Source organism: Aquarana catesbeiana, linkage group LG09 (assembly GCF_042186555.1).
Source record: "Aquarana catesbeiana isolate 2022-GZ linkage group LG09, ASM4218655v1, whole genome shotgun sequence".
Classification (NCBI taxonomy): domain Eukaryota; kingdom Metazoa; phylum Chordata; class Amphibia; order Anura; family Ranidae; genus Aquarana; species Aquarana catesbeiana.
The window spans coordinates 74,856,914-74,874,520 of record NC_133332.1 but is presented as its reverse complement, the minus strand read 5'-3'; the positions used below and the strand labels follow the sequence as shown (position 1 = coordinate 74,874,520).

Genomic DNA, 17,607 nt, shown 5'->3' with positions numbered 1-17,607 from the left:
ATTTTCCGATCCAGGTCATTTGCAGTATATTGTACTCTATAAAACAACAGGTGTTCTCTACAGGTTATAGACTACCTCTTATACAGTAAAAAGTAAATGTAAGCTACACTCCAAAACTTAGCTCCTCTTTTCATTTAATTTGTCAAAAGATGAAAACTGCATACATTAATGTCTCCACCTTAAACTACTTTCCTTGACGTGTTAACCACTTCTGGCTTGCTCACAAGAAGAGCAGATGGACTTCCCCTGTCCTTGTGAGCAAGCCAGTAGTGGTGAAACATGTCAAGAAAGGTGCTTTGGGGTGGAGACATCGATGTATTCAATTTTTATCATTTGACAAATTAAATAGAAAGAAGAGCTAAGTTTTGGAGTGTGGCTTATATTTACTTTTGATTGAGAGTGGAGATGGGCTGTGGTAGCCAGCACCTGGGTTGTGCATGTGGATTGAAAGAAGCAGGTCTAGATTGGAGCTTTGGGTTTAGGTATGTTCCTTTTTTATACAGTGCCATGTTCATTCTAACTCTGTTTTCTCCGCTTTTTCAGAATGATCCCTCCAAGTAACAAAAGCTTTCTGGTCAATGACTTGGCTCCAGGCCGTGAGTATGACCTCTGTGTTCTGGCTGTCTACGATGACGGGATGACCTCTCTGACGGCTACACGAATGGTTGGATGTGTCCAGTTCAACACTAAAGAGGAGAGTACCCAGTGTCAGCCAATCCACACCCAGTTCCTGGGGGGCACCATGATTATCATCATTGGAGGGATCATTGTGGCTTCAGTTCTGGTGTTTATCATCATCCTGATGATCCGATACAAAGTGTACAGCGGCCAGGAGGAAGAGGGCAAAGCCAGGGTCAGCAACGTGTATTCCCAAACCAATGGGCAGCAAGGTATGGCCAGTGCCCACTCCTGTGCCAAGCTGGCAGGAGCGCCAGAAGAACTTCCATTAACCACCAATTTCCCTACTGAAGACGAAGTGTCACCAAGCACAAAATCAGCACAGGACATGTGTGAACCAAGGAATAGTGCACCCAAACAAGGTGAGTGTATCTTATCCCTTTTGCTGCCAGTGCCAATCTCTAATTTCGTATTACAGGAACACACCACAACCACAAGCACAAGCTCGCAGTTGCAGCACAGCCCTATTTACTCACATAGGAAAATTCTACAGGTGGTACCAGTCAAACTTGGCATGCAGTGTTGATATTGCTGCACCTCACTGCTTTGCATTGTGACCACAGCAATGTGTATCCATCTAAGTGTCACCATGTCCACTTGTAAGTGGGCAGTGGGAAGCAGTAAAAATGTGGACTAGCGGACAATTTTTAACACCCCCTGGCCACAAGTGATAAAGGTGCCCTAAAATGCACATTTTAGGCCTAAAGATTACTTAAAAGCCCAAAACATGATGTGTTTTCTGAGAACAGAGACCCTGTAGAATAAAATGGTGACAGTTTTCATTTTTGACGTGGAATGAAATACACTCAAAGTAATTTTAGTGCAGAAAATTTAATATAATATCCAGTGGCTAAGTGGTTAGCACTTCCAACTGGAAGCACTAGGATCGTTGGTTCAAATCCCAACCAAGGCACTACCTGCATGGATTTTACATGTTCTCTCTTGTTCTGTGCCTGTGTGAGTTTTCTCAGGGTACTCCGGTTTCTTCCCATACTACAAAGACATGCTGGTAGGTTAATTGGCTCCTGTCTAAATTGGACCTAGTATGTGTATGTATGAATGTGAGTTAGGGACCTTAGATTGTAAGTTCATTGAGGGCAGGGACTGATATGAATGTATAATACATACAGGGCCTTGAAAAATAATTCATACCTTTAGAAATTTTCCACATTCTGTCATGTTACAACCAAAAACGTAAATGTATTTTATTGGGATTTTATGTGATAGACCAACATAAATTCACACATAATTGTGAAGTGGAGGGAAAATGGTTTTCAAATTTTTTTTTTTACAAATAAATATCTAAAAAGTATGGCCTGCATTTGTATTCACCCCCTTTGTGTCAATACTTTGTAGAACCACCTTTCACTGCAATTACAGCTGCAAGTCTTTTTAGGTATATCTCTACCAGCTTTGCACATCTAGAGTGGAATTTTTGCCCATTCTTCTTTGCTCTGTCACATTGGATGGAGAGCGTCTGTGAACAGCAATTTTTAACTCTTGCCCCAGATTCTGAATTGGATTTAGGTATGAACTTTAACTTGGCCATTCTAACACATAAATATGCTTTGATCTAAACCATTCCATTGTAGCTCTGGCTGTATGTTTAGGGTCATTGTCCCGCTGGAAGGTGAACCTCCGCCCCAGTCTCAAGTCTTTTGCAGGCTTGCAGGTTTTCTTCTAAGATTGCCCTATATTTGGCTCCATCCATCTTTCCATCAACTCTGGCCAGCTCCCTTGTCCCTTCTGAAGAAAAGCATGTTATGTCCAGGGTGATGTGCAGTGCTAGTTTTCCGCCACATATAGCATTTTGCTTTTATGCCAAAAAGAACAATTTTTGTCTCATCTGACCAGAGCACCTTCTTCCACATGTTTGCTGCATCCCCCACATGTCAAGCCACAAAAATGCACCCGTGAAACAGTGAAAATCTACCCAAGGTCACAGATTATCAGTTTAGAGTTAACCGTAAATTACAGCCTAAAACTATTGCTTTTCATGTGTATGGAAATACCTAATATGTGTGCTGCACTCATCGTTTTCATCTGATGCGCACTTTTGCATTCATATATACAAATGCATGGGGACAAAGGCCTCTTAAAAAAATTGGGTTGTTTTTTACCTATTTCATTAGACTTTCATTTTTTTTTTACTTTTTAACATTGTTGCTATCACAGGGGGGCTGATACTCGCCAGTGTATAAGAAGAGATCGATTGGCCATAAAAGTGACAACTAGGGATGGGCCGAATGACCCCCAGTTCGGTTCGCACCAGAACTTTCGAACATCGCGAAAGTTCGGAACCCATTGAAGTCTATGGGTCCCGAATGGGAAAAATGCCCATTTTGAAGGCTTATATGCAAGTAATTGGGCAAACAATGGTTATGGGGGTCCGGGTCCTGCGCTGGAGGACGTGTCAATGAAAAAAAGTTTGTAAAAAGCGTCATTTATAAATGAGCAGTGATTTATTGAAGCTTAAAGTGAAAGCATAAAAATGAAAAATTCCTTTCCTTTCAATATAGTGCCTGGGGGTCCCCTTAGTCAACCTGTAAAGTGGCACATCTGTACTGTGTATAAAAGCTAATTGCATTTATAAAGCCAAAAAAAAAGACATTTTCCCTGCAAGCTTTCTTTATTTTGTAACCAAAGGAGCCAGTCTGTACGATGAGGCCACAATGTAGTGCACTGGGAACAAGAATGGAGATTTTTTTTGGATAAATTCTGGTGTCTCTTCCACAGACTTTGGATAGAAGTAACAGGGGTGGTCTTTGGGTGTCGGTAGTGCCTTCACACCGTAACCTTATAGAAATATTCTTGATGAAAGCAAAATTTGGCCTTGCTGTAAAAAATTGCAATGATATGCACTTGTCAAACAGGTGTGTAAAAATTGGTCTTTGGGTGTCGGTGGCGCCTTCACACTGTAACCCTATAAGGGTACTTTTGATAAAAGCAAGAATTGGCCTTGCTGTCAAAAATTGCAATGATATGCACCTGTCAAACAGGTGCATAAAAATTGGTCTTTGGGTGTCGTTGGCACCTTCACACCTTAACACTATAGAAGTGCTCTTGATGAAAGCAAGAATTGGTCTTGCTGTCAAATTAAAATGATATGCACATGTCAAACAGGTGCAGAAAAATTGGTCTTTCATTGGGTGTTAATTGTGCCCATGAAACCAACACCCAAAAAAATTAAATCAACTCCTACAACACTAGGCAGCCTAGAAGTCCTGCAGAGATTCCACATACCAAAAACATTTAATCAGCGACATTGGCATCAGTGGCTTCATAGCTGCTGGTAATCCAGGGCTGATTCATTTTGATAAATGTTAGATGGTCCACCGAGTCTGTGGACAGACGCATTCTATTATCGGTAAGAATGGTCGAACTATTCGGCCCGAGCATGAGTTCGGGCCGAGCACTGGCTGTTCAGAAGTTCTCCAAACAACCGAATTATAGGGTCGTTCGATTGTTTGTTCGGCCTGCCAAACAACCACAATGCACTGCACCGCCGCACAGTGCATTGAAAGCCCTGATTGGCTGAAACAATGAAAGCTTCGCCCAATCAGGGCAGGGAGCACTGTCTGAGCCATGGATGCTGTCATGATGACTCTAGTCAATCATGGCTCATTGCTCTTAATCCCGCTCCACACTACAAAAGTATTCTTTGCATAACAGCCATTTGTAGTGTGAGAGCCGCATGGAGAGAGATAGAACAGGGCTCTGTTCAGTGCTATTAGACAGTTAGTGTGCTATAGTGTTCTATTCTGATTCTATTGTGAGTGTAGAATATCAGTTTAGTGTGCATCTAGGGATAGTTCAGTGTCAGTGTAGTGCGATCATTCATCTTTACATTAGTGTGAATGTAGGGATAGTTCAGTCATTGTGAGCGTAGTGTGACCACCATTCATCTTTACATTAGTGTCAATGTAGGGATAGTTCAATCATTGTGAGTGTAGTGACCACCATTCATTTTTACATTAGTGTCGATGTAGGGATAGTTCAGTCAGTGTAAGTGTAGTGACTGTTTAACACAGTATATTTTATTGTGTTACTGCAAGTTTAACGCTGTATATTTCATTGTGTTGCTGCAAGTTTAACGCCATATAGTTCTCTGCGTTACTGCATGTTTGACACAGTATATTGCAGTATATTATAGTGTATCCGTGGAGTGTGTCTGTGTCGTGAATACTCAAATTAAATGCACCAAACACCACTTTCCATTGATTAAAGTGCATCCAGGTACACATTTACACATCTTTATTACATTTGTTAATAAACACACTCTACTCCCTCCATCATGTCTGGGAGAACAGCAAGGAGAGGCAGACAGGTGCGGAAAAATTGGTCTTTCTTTGGGTGTTAATTGTGCCCATGAAACCTACACCAAAAACATTTTTGCAGATGAAATCAACACCCACACTGGGCAGCCTAGAAGTCCTGCAGAGATTCCACATCCCAAAAACACTTAATCTGCGACATCGGCATCAGGGGCTTCATAGCTGCTGGTAATCCAGGACTGATTTCATTTTGATAAGTCAGTCATGGAGAAGTGGAAGAGGACCCCAGTGGCAACCTGTGAAGGTCTGGTGAACTCCATGCCCAGGAGGGTTAAGGCAGTGCTGGAAAATAATGGTGGCCACACAAAATATTGACACTTTGGGCCCAATTTAGACATTTTCACTTAGAGGTGTACTCACTTTTCTTGCCAGCGGTTTAGACAGTAATGGCTGCGTGTTGAATTATTTTGAGGGGACGGCAAATTTACACTGTTATACAAGCTATACACTCACTACTTTACATTGTAGCAAAGTGTCATTTCTTCAGTTTTGTCACTTGAAAAGCTATAATAAAATATTTACAAAAATGTGATGGGTGTACTCACTTTTTTTGAGATACTGTATATTTATGGAAGTTCAACATGACACCTCATGGCAAAGAACTCTCTGAGGATCTGAAAAAAAGAATTGTTGCTCTACATAAAGATGGCCTAGGCTATAAGAAGATTGCCAAGACCCGGAAACTGAGCTGCAGCATGGTGGTCAAGACCATACAGCAGTTTAACAGGTTCCACTCAGAACAGGCCTCGCCATGGTTGACCCAAGAAGTTGAGTGCACATGCTCAGCGTCATATCCAGAGATTGTCTTTGGGAAATAGACGTATGAGTGCTGCCAGCATTGCCGCAGAGGTTGAGGGGGTGGTGGGTCAGCCTGTCAGTGCTCAGACCATACGCCACGCATTGCATCAAATTGGTCTGCATGGTTGTCGTCAAATTGGTCCGATGGTTGTCGTCCCAGAAGGAAGCCCACAAACAGTTTGCCGAAAACAAGCAGACTAAGGTCATGGATTACTGGAACCATGCCCTGTGGTCTGATGAGACCAAGATAAACTTTTTTGGTTCAGATGGTGTCAAGCGTGTTTTGGCAGCAACCAGGTGAGGAGTACAAAGACAAGCATGTCTTGCCTAGAGTCAAGCATGGTGGTGGGAGTATCATGGTCTGGGGCTGCATGAGTGCTGCCGGCACTGGGAAGCTACAGTTCATTGAGGGAACCATAAATGCCAACATGTACTGTGACATACTGAAGCAGAGCATGATCCCCTCCCTTCGGAGACCGGGCCGCAGGGAAGTATTCCAACATAATGACCCCCAACACACCTCCAAGACGACCACTGCCTTGCTAAAGAAGCTGAAGGTAAAGGTGATGGACTGGCCAAACATGTCTCCAGACCTAAACCCTATTGAGCATCTGTGGGGCATCCTCAAACTTAAGGTAGAGGAGTGCAAGGTCTCTAACATCCACCAGCTCTGCAATGTTGTCATGGAGGAGTGGAAGAGGACTCCAGTGGCAACCTGTGAAGCTCTTTCCTGTAACCAGAAGCATCATTTTGATATTAATACAACCATAGGATAGATTTTTTGTAATGTATTTTACTATATGGCAAAAGAAGGTTTGATGTTGATAAACATAAAAATTTTGTATGGTGGGGGCTAAAAATATGCATAATCTTGCTCCAGTATAAAGCTATTTTTATACCTCAACATGAAAATACAGTTCAGTTTTGGGCACACAGTTCCACATAGAAAACACAGTTCAATATTGTTGATGCTAAAGAAACCCTGTCACCAGACCATTAATTTCAAGGGCAACACTACATCTGAAGAAAAAAGCTTTAACCTCCACATAAAGAAAGGCTTCTGTACAATAAGAGCTTGTTTTTAAAGACAGCTGGATACATTCCTAAATATTCCAAAATATAACTGGATATTAACCACTTGCCCCCCCTGGCCAATTCTGACATTTCTCACATGAATGAAAATATCAGCATTTTATTTGCTAGAAAATTACTTGGAACCCCCAAACCTTATATATATTTTAAGCAGAGGCCCTGGAGAATAAAATAGTGGGTGTTGCAATTTCTTTTGTCACACAATATTTTCTCTGTGGTTTTTTAATTGTTTTGTAAAAAATACATGTCTATGATTTTTAGTGAACACAGACACAATATAATACCCAGGATATTGGGTGGGGGTACCTATACATACAATTCTGGCACAATCCCCTATAAGCTCAATTTTAAGAAAAATATTACTCACAAATCTCATAGAAGTAATGGGGTTCGTGAAAGATGGGGATTTTGAGATGTCCACATAATGAAAATTGTTCAAACGAACAGATTCATCTAAAAACAATATTATTTTGTCTTATTTATACAAAGATTTTTAGAAACAATAAAGGTAGAAAAACTCCAGATAAAGCATATTGTCTTAAGCATATTCACATACGGTACATAAATTTCATTTAGTGAATCCCAGGAGGTATCTGGATCAAAGATACCAGATCCAGATACCTCCCGGGATTCACCAAATGAAACTTATGTACCGTATGTGAATATGCATAAGACAATATGCTTTTTAAAGTTTTTGTACATTTTAATTGTTTAATCTTTGTATAAATAAAACATATTGTTTTTAGATTAATCATAATTTGGGCACCTCAAAATCCCCATCTTCCACTAACCCCCTTTCTTCTAGGAGATTTGTGGGTAACATTTTTTTCAAACAATATAATACCCAATCTTTTGATAAAATGTAAAAGATTATGTTATGCCGAGTAAATAGATATCAAACATGTCTCGCTTTAAAACTGCGAATGCCCGTGAATTAGCAACAAACTATGGTACAATAAATTATCCATAGTTGACACTTTAAAAGCTTTTACAGTTTACTAAACAATTCTAATCTGTGATTTAAGTAAACCTGACACACCAATCCCACCAATGTGCCACAGAAAATCCAGTAAATAATACTAAACAGTGTCAATTAATATCTTGCCACTTGCCACAAAAACATAATCAGCATCACCTAAAAATTTCAAAATTGCCGCTAGTTTAGAGTTACACAGATTTAGAATGATTGCTTTTGCTCTGATGTTCGCAGTGATACCTCACATGTGTAGCCATTTACATATGGTTGTGAGGTCTATGTGCATAATTATTTATTTTACTTAATTTATTTTTTTACACTGTCCTTTTTTTTTAAATCAGCTTTATTGCTATTACAAGGGATGAACAACATCCCTTATGATAAAATGGACCATGACAGATCCTCTTTATTGAGAGATCTGGGGTCTATGAAACCCTTTGGGTCTGGTATGGATTTTGAGGGGAACCCTACACTTCGGTAAAAAAAAAAGGTGTAGGGTGCCCTCCAAAATCCATACCAGACCCTTATCCGAGCATGCAGCCGGAAAGGCCAGTAAAGGGCGCCCCCCCTTCTGAACCATACCAGGCCACATGCCCTCAACATGGTGGGAGTGCTTTGGGGCAGGGGGGCTCTGCCCCCCCAAAGCAGCTTGCCCCATGTTGATAAGGACAAGGGCCTCTTCCTCACAACCCTGGCCTGTGGTTGTGGGGTTATGCAGTTGGGGGGGGCTTATCAGAATCTGGAAGATCCCAGATCCCGCCCCCCCATGTTGATGTGTATGGGATACATTGTACCCCTAATTATTCACCAAAAAAGTGTCAAAATAAACCACAGAGACAGTTTTTGACAATTCCTTTATTAAAAAAAAAGCAAGAAATAAAAAACAATGTCCCCCAAAGTAAAACCATCATCAGTCAAAACACCCACCGTCCAATTATCTGCAGCCAGGCCATTCCTTGCCCCGCAGCCGCACGTATACAAGGGTCGTGTTTATGTTGGACTGTCAGGCAGGAAATGCCTTGGACACTTATGATTGGCACAGTAAAGGTGAGAACTTCCTGGTGGAATCAATCATGGGGTTAGTACTACGATGCAAACATGTCTAAGCTCATCCCTAATTAGAGAAGCAGGCACTGGATTAGATATAAGGAGTTTCTCCAACAAAATGATTGCCATTAATTTAAAAGAAAATTCAAGGTGTTTGCAAAAGTTTTATTCGGGGCCATTATTTTATTTTTGACTGATCATGAGAGTACTTCTGATGAAGATATCAGTAGGTGCAGTTTTTACAAAGTCTTCATTCAGTAGCAGTAGCCTTTTGTTTATGTGCTTTATGTGGTTCCACCAAATGCTCACTGACTTACATCTGTTCAATTAGCTTGGGCCTACAATTCAATCTGCCTCATGACATTTATGTTAAGAAGCTCTAAACTGACTGCCAAAGGTTGAGATTAACATTCAATAAAGTCCATTTTCTCGTTCAATTCACAGCTTGCAAAAGTTCTGCAGAGAAAAGGCAATCTTCTGAGTGGACGGACATCAACATTTGATGGAAATTTTACAAAGGTATAAGGCACTGCTGATCATGAAGGGAATGTGTATTTGGCATATTTCATACATGTTATTTACTTGTGAAAATCTTCCTTGTGTAGACATCCGCATCTAGCCACCATCTTGAATGTAGTGTCAGCAGACTTAGAGCGGTGACACTAGAAAGATTTTATAATTATCCCCTTCATTCATCTCCCAGCAGCTACATAAAAATTTATGTTGGGAGGTGAAGGGAGGGGAGGAGTAGCTGGGGCAGCACAGACAGTGATTCAAAACTCCCAGATGGGAAGAAGGCTACAGGGCCGGATTAACATAGGGACTTTTGGAGCTGCAGCTCCAGATCTAGGTAAAGACCCTCTGACAGAGACTCTTTACCACGTGATCAGCCATGTCCAATCACGGCTGATCACAATGTAAACAGGAAGAGCTGGTGATCGGCTTTTCCTCATTCGCGTCTGACAGACGCGAGTAGAGGAGGGCCGATTGGCTGCTCTCCTGACAGGGGGAGTCTGTGCTGATTGTCTATCAGCGCAGCCCCCCTTGGATGCCCGCCCAGGACCACCAGGATGCCGCCACTACCACCAGGGATGACCACCACACTGGACCACCAGGTGTGCCACCATAGACCACCAAGCAAATGCCAACCTGTGCCCAGGCAGCTGCCAATCAGTGCCAATGTAAAATGCCTACCAGTGCCACCAGTGATGCCTATCAGTTAAATCTATCAATGCCCATTAATGCCTATCAATGCCCAGCAGTGCTGTCTATCACTGCCACCCATAAGTGCCCATCAGTGTCACCTATCAGTGCCAATCAGTGGCCATCAGTGCCACCTATCAATGCCAAACAGTGCAGCATATCAGTGCCACCTATCAGTGCCCATCAGTGCCGCCTATCAGTGCCCATTGTCAGTGCCACCTCATCAGTGCTGCCTCATCGGTGCCCATCAGTGAAGGAGAAAAATTACAAAATTTTATAACAAAAACAAAGAAAAACTTTTTTTTCAAAATTTTCGATCTTTTTTTTATTTGTTTAGCAAAAAATAAAAACCGCAGAGGTGATCAAATACCACCAAAAGAACAAAATGATACAAATTTAGTTTGGGTACAGTGTAGCATGACCGCACAATTGTCATTTAAAAAGTGACAGCGCTGAAAGCTGAAAATTGGCTTGGGCAGGAAGGTGCGAAAGTGCCCTGACCTTCTGAGGGTCATGGCTCAGCGACCAGGTGTCAGGTAGCTGAAGACCTACCCCACCACTGGTGAAAATTTGGGGCTCCTATCATCTATGGTTCCGGAGATGTGGGGCTCCTTGCGCAATCTGTCAGAAGCTACATACAGAGCGGCCAGTTTAAATACAAGCTGGCACACTCTGTTTGCAGCAGACTGAGAGGATGAGCTCACAGTGCCTCTCCTCACTTCTTGTCAGAGGCACTGAGCTCAATGGACAGCTTGGAGCCTGCAGAGTTTGACAGACAGCAACGCCTGTCAAACTCTCCTATTGATTTCAATGGGGCCACTCTGCAACTGCAAGCCAAACTCGCTTGCAGTAGCAGCATAGTCCAACAATGTAAAACTATGATTCAGCAATGTAAAAAAAAAAACGAGTGTCAGTAGCACCTCATGAACTCCTGTCAACTGTTGCTATACCACTCGTTGAAAAGCAATCCACCACAGATTACTTTTCAGAGGGCAGAAAGCATTGCCGCAAATGTGAAAGAAACTTGAAACACATGTAGCACGGCCCCCTTGGGGACTGCTGAGATTAACCTGTTCATCTGCACGGCCATGACCAGGTGAACCTTCCAACCCACCTGACACTCTGGGTTCAGACATCCTGTTAATACTATAAAGCAAGAATCAAGCAACTCAGTAGTATAAGGTTCTGAAATGTTTTACTTGAACCAAATAGGAAAAGTTACTTCACAAAGAAAGGAGTAAATCCGCTGAGCTGTGATAACAGTGCCAACTCAGCAAACAGACTCCTCCAGAAGATACAGCAATGTTTAAAGAATGAATAATGTTATATACACAAGGATACACTATATTCAGATCCGAAGTCCCTTCCTAGTGGATGTTTCAGTTAACTACACATGTGGCCACACTGAGATAGATGTAATCTAGACAGCCTATGCTATTTTAATGGGAGAGCTAATCTCCCACTGGTGATATATATAATATAAAATATATATATATATATATATATATATATGCTTCCTACGGGTAATGGTAGTAGAGTTCCACGTGGCAGATCGTTATGATGTTATTCTTCACTTGCTGGTTGAAGCTTGTTAACTGTAATCCGTTTGGTTGCAGATGAAACAATAGATTCCAAGTGGTGAAGGCCTAAGGCATCTGAGTACAGTGTTCCAGTAATGCAGTAAAGTGTTCTTTTGTAGAGATGTGTGCGCAATGCGGTCTGTAATGGTGGTAGTGAATAGATAAAGATTGAGCAGCTTGCTCTCTCACCAACGACCCAAATCGATCTGCAGTCTTCTAGACAGGAACACGGATGGCAACACTCCGGCAACGGATCCTCTGTCTCGGCCTTCTGTAGTGACTTTCTCCACACGCCTGCAACGATGGGTAGGCGCTGTAAATTATGCTAGTAACAGGATGTCCGACAGGGGGTAGCAGGACTAGGCCTCTCGTGGTGGAAGTGACGTTCCTCGTGGTAGGCCGCGACCTCTCTCTCTCTCTCTGTCACACAGAGAGGTCCGTCTTGCATCAGACCCAGGAGGAAAAGAGCGTGCGTGGACTTCTAAGCTCCTTTTATCATCCCTTCCAGCAACCTTCAGGCCACTGCAAGGGTCCCTGGGATTTGTAAAAAAATTATTAAACCCCCGCGCTTATGGTAAAAATGAAAAATGATAAATTCACCCTAAGGAAAATCTTGAAGAAATGTGAAAAAGAGTGGATAGGTATGGCGCTGCTCTTATTAAGAGGTGACCTACGACCTCTAAATACTTGAGGGGTGTGTGTCACGGGTGCATTTAGTGCAGACAAGGAGGCACTTGGAGAACACAGGACAGGAAGTTTCCTCCCACTCCACAGGCTGCACAGTGGCTCATACTATGAAGGTGAAATACCTCCTTGTGGGGTGAATAATAGCAGTGAGTGCGTTTCTTATGGGGCACTGTTTTCCAAGAAACACAGAACAATTTGAAGGAGCATATTGTCACTTTATTGGACTTTTTTTTATACACCAGGGTTTAAGAATGGTATGTATATGCATATTTCTGAACCCAGTTTCACAGACTAGAGCAACAATATACACCAGTCATATATGTTGGATTTTTTTGCACAGAAATGTAACTTTGAATTGCAGGTTTTGCACAGGATTGTGTTCATTTTATTTTCGTTTGAACATAACAATATGTATTATATATAAGCGGTTAGGAAGTTTACACAGTAGGATTTTTTTTGTGGATTTTTGTGAATATGCAAATATTTATTTTCTGCACTTTTATTGTCACTTTTTGCACTAAATGCACCCGTAACACACACCCCTCTAGTGTTTAAAGGCTGTAGGTCACATCTTAGTAAGATCAGCGCCATACCTATCCCCTCTTTTTCACATCCCAGGGATTTGTAGTCTTATGCCCCGTACACACGGTCGGACTTTGTTCGGACATCCCGGCAACAAAATCCTAGGATTTTTTTCGACGGATGTTGGCTCAAACTTGTCTTGCATACACACGGTCACACAAAGTTGTCGGAAAATCCGATCGTTCTAAACGTGGTGACGTAAAACACGTACGTCGGGACTATAAAACGGGCAGTGGCCAATAGCTTTCATCTCTTGACTATTGGATAACAGATGTATATTAACTATGCACCAACCCTTATACTCTTACTCCAAATAAATAAGACCACACCAGCTTTTGGAGTAATAAAAAAGGCCGTAGCAGCCTACTTTATTTTAACATATCAAAAATATAAAATATAAAATAATAAATTCTGTCATCATAAAAAACAATAACCAAAAAACATCTGTTATACAACCTGTTATCCAAAAGAGCGTAGGTCTGGGCAATCGCTTAGCAAAAACAAAACTGATGGCGATAACAACTATCGCACTGCAGCCCTAATCCAAAATCTCCAATAGGCCTCAAGCCGACAAGCTGGCTCAGAGACTGCCGTGACCACAGTGCCCCATTATCACTTCCCGGCTAACCTCCGTTAACCGGGAACCAAAAACCTCCGGACCCATATCAACGTTGGATCCCCACTCTTACTTTTTTGCCATCTTCCTTCCTTTGCCACAGTATCCCAATAGTAACACCTTACTCTTGGGTGCCCCTCCACACCCGAATAGCTCGCTGTATGCCATCTTGTAAGCCTAACGCCCACAAATCTGTACCCACATCGTTGAGATGCACCCCATCACGTCTCAGATACCTCCATGTCTCGAATTCCAATTCATTATGCCGAATAGCTAACCCCCCATTACTGACTACAAACTTACTGATTTCCCTGTTGATCTTCTTCCTGGCTCTGTTCACACCCTCCACTGACCTGGCCATTCTCCAAGACATCCTGGCAACCATGTCCGACCAAATAATGATCATCCGCGGGAATGCCTTCATCAATCGCCAAATGTCAAATTTGATATCCCGCGCGATGTCTATCATCGAGCGAATGCCCAAATCGTTCCCGCCAACATGTATCACCAGGACATCCGGAGGTCCCTCTCTGTTTGCGTAGCGCTGTACCTCCTGAACCAACCTTCCCCACAACATCCCCGGTATCCCAAACCACTTTATATACACTTCCCTTCTGTCAAAACTTAGCTGCCGACCCTCAGGCCTAGCGTCTCCCCTCCGAGCCCCCCAACATACATAAGAATGGCCCATAATCCAGACCATTCTTGGTGCTGCACCTGAAATTAGAAGAAAACACAAACACTATTCTCAACATTGACTATGCCAACTATAATCCTTGCCATAACAGATAGCTAAATGCATGCCCCACCTAAACCAACAGAAAACAACCCTGTCCCCTATAATTTTATTGCCAGTTGTGGCCGAACATAAGATTGGAATCTGTTAGATTCCCACCGCCCAATCCTTTTTATAACCTCTACATCCAACCCCAACCTGGCCGCTTCCGTCGCCGCTCCAATCCTAAATGAGTGGGATGAAAAATCCTTCTCATCCAGCCCCAACCCCTTCAAACATTTTTTAAACACAGCTACAAACTGAAAACGTGACAACAAATTACCATTTAAATGCAATAGCAAGGGGCCTTGAAAATCCGGCCTAACCTTCAAGAATTCCCGGACCGTGCCCACCGGGCACTGGGGGGAACCATGAATGGGATAAATTCGCACCATCCTGCCTCTTCCCCCCTGATCCGTCTTCGACTTCCTCAAAAATATCGATACCCCCTCCTCTTCAAGTTGCACCTCCTGTAACCCAATTCCCCCTTGTACTTTTTTGGAAGGACTAACTAGTTCCCCTATCCTAAACGCTCCAAAAAATGCCAACACGAAAGCAACCTTAAACAAAACAACCTCGTATTCAGATGAGCAAACCACACCCAACTGATCCACAATCCCCCTCAATATCTCAAAAGTTACCGGTCTCCTCGAATCACGCTTAACCACTGCCCTCCTGTAACCCTTCAACGCTTGTCGTACCCAAAATTCCTTAGTGACGTCGGGCTGCCCCTGTAGTTTGAAAAGGAAAGCCAAACCAGCCAACTGTGTATTCATCACTGACACAGACACGCCCTCGTCCAATTTCTTTGCCACATAATACAGCAATAGAGAACTTAATCCTTGCCCTACAGGGTCTTCCCCCAAAGCTTGTCCAAATGACATCCACTCCTGCCATACCTTATTGTATGATGCCCATGTATTCCCACTTACCGACCGCTTAATCCATCCCTCTACGATGCCAGCGCAATCTCCCACAGCCAGTCTGGACAAGGTACCCCGTGTTGCTCCGCGTCCGGCGCCAACTCCCGGAACCTGTCCCACTGGAAGCGAGACAGCGCATCAGCAATGACGTTTTCCACCCCTGGCAAGTGCACAGCATGAATGAAAACATTCAGTTGTAGACATCTTAGGACTAAGTGCTGCAGCAGCCTGATCACTGGCGGAGATGACGCCGTGACCCTGTTTATCACTTGGACCACCCCCATATTGTCCCCATGAAAGCGCACTTTCAGATCCCTGAATGATGCACCCCATAGTTCCACTGCCAGAACTACCGGAAACAGTTCCAGCAGAACCAAGTTCCTCGTGAAGCCCTCTTCTATCCAAGATTGTGGCCATGGACCCGCGCTCCATTTTCCACGGAAAAACGCACCAAAACCTGTTGATCCTGCGGCGTCGGTAAACAATTCCAAGTCAAAATTACTGACTGGTCCTGACATCCACATTGCCCTGCCATTAAAGGATTCCAGGAAGGTATGCCATACCTTCAGGTCCTCCCTGTGCGTTTTCCTCAATCTCACGAAATGTTTTGGCGATTTTATCCCGCTCGTGCTGGCCGCCAGCCGGCGGCTAAACACTCTCCCCATCGGAAGTATGCGGCAAGCAAAATTCAGCTTGCCCAACACCGATTGCAACCTACGCAGTTGTACCTTTTTAATTCCTATCAGCCCTGCCACTTCTTTTTTCAAATCCTCCAATTTGTCAGCAGGCAATCTACATTCCATTGCTTCCGAATCTAGCACAATGCCCAAAAACGTGATGACCGCGCAGGGTCCCTCCGTTTTTTCGGCCTCCAACGGAATGCCAAATCTGCCTGCTATATGCTGTAAGGAAGCCAGCAACACCACGCATACTCTAGAAGAGGCCGGGCCTATGCATAAAAAATCGTCCAAGTAGTGAATTATCGAATTCACCCCGGATACATCCCTTACCACCCATTCCACGAAGGAGCTGAATTGTTCAAATATCGCACACGACACTGAACAACCCATTGGTAGGCATTGATCGACATAAAATCCGCCATTCCAATGGCACCCGAGCAACCGGAAACTATCCGGGTGGACCGGCAACAGACGAAACGCTGATTCTATATCTGCCTTAGCCATCAAGGCACCTTTTCCATAGTGTCTCACCCACCTCACCGCAGCATCAAATGACGTATATGTCACCGAGCATGCTTCTTGGTCTATGGCATCATTCACGGATCCCCCTTTCGGGAAGGATAAGTGGTGAATGAGCCTGAATTTGTTGGGTTCCTTTTTGGGCACCACGCCCAGCGGAGATACCACCAAATCAACTATAGGTACTACTGGGAAAGGGCCAACCATTCTACCTAATGCCACTTCCTTCTGCAGTTTCTCCGAAACCACTTCCGGATGTTGCAGGGCTGACTTTAAATTTTTGGGCACCGGGGGAGTCACCGATAAACTACATGGAATCCGAAAACCCCACGCAAAGCCCTCTTCCAATAATGATGCTGCCGCTCTGTCCGGGTACTTACCGAGAAACGGCCGCATCCTTTCCACCATCACCGGCGTCCTCCCTTTTGTTCCCAGCCTCTCCCTGTCGGCCTTTTCCTTGCTTAAAGCATCTGGATGATGGATGTGTTCCCCCGCAGCCTGAGCACTCATGCTTATACTTACATGTTCCGCCAAACTTACAGGATCCTGAGTTATACTGCCAACAAACCCCTTTTTTGTTTCCAGCCGAATGTCCCTGGGCGAACGGTCCACCGGCTCCCCCCTGAAAAAACTGGTTCGGCGCCCTCGCCGTCGTCATCAAGCGCATCCATAGGCTGATGTCCTTATGGTCCCACCGTAGCTCTGGGCGAACCGCTCTCCTCTGCCTAAACTGTTCATCGTATCGCAACCATGCCGAACCTCCATATACTCTATACGCTTCCCCAATCGCATCCTGATAGCAGAAAAGCGCCGAACAGTGTTCCGGTTGCTTCTCCCCTATCACACTTGCCATGATCGCGAACGCTTGCAACCAATTCGTAAATGTCCTAGGTATCAGCCTATACCTCCTTTTTTCTTCATCTTCTTTTTTGGAGTCGTCCGGCTTGACTCTATCAAGATTGAACTTCTCCAAGGGCAGTAACGAAAATATTTCTACATACTCACCCTTCCATAATTTTTCCCGCACTTCCTGTTTCAAGTGCGCTCCTAACGGCCCTTCGTAGCACACATACACCTCACAGCGAGCCGCATCCGCCAGCCTAATGGTATCCTTCCT

At 43.6% G+C, this 17,607-nt stretch overlaps 1 protein-coding gene across 4 annotated transcripts in view; it reads left to right on the top strand.

Annotated features, from left to right (window-relative positions):
* The window catches only part of LOC141107808 (leucine-rich repeat and fibronectin type III domain-containing protein 1-like protein), a 170,906-nt gene that overhangs the window by 131,918 nt on the left and 21,381 nt on the right, over positions 1-17,607 (top strand). For 3 of the 4 annotated variants that reach the window (XM_073598792.1, XM_073598791.1, XM_073598788.1), the window contains 2 exons: positions 544-1,040; positions 9,370-9,444. In XM_073598792.1, coding sequence (XP_073454893.1) covers positions 544-1,040; positions 9,370-9,428 — 556 coding nt within the window. In that variant the 3' untranslated portion in view covers positions 9,429-9,444. The remainder of the gene's footprint in view (positions 1-543; positions 1,041-9,369; positions 9,445-17,607) is intronic. The other variant, XM_073598789.1, reaches the window with a different exon arrangement.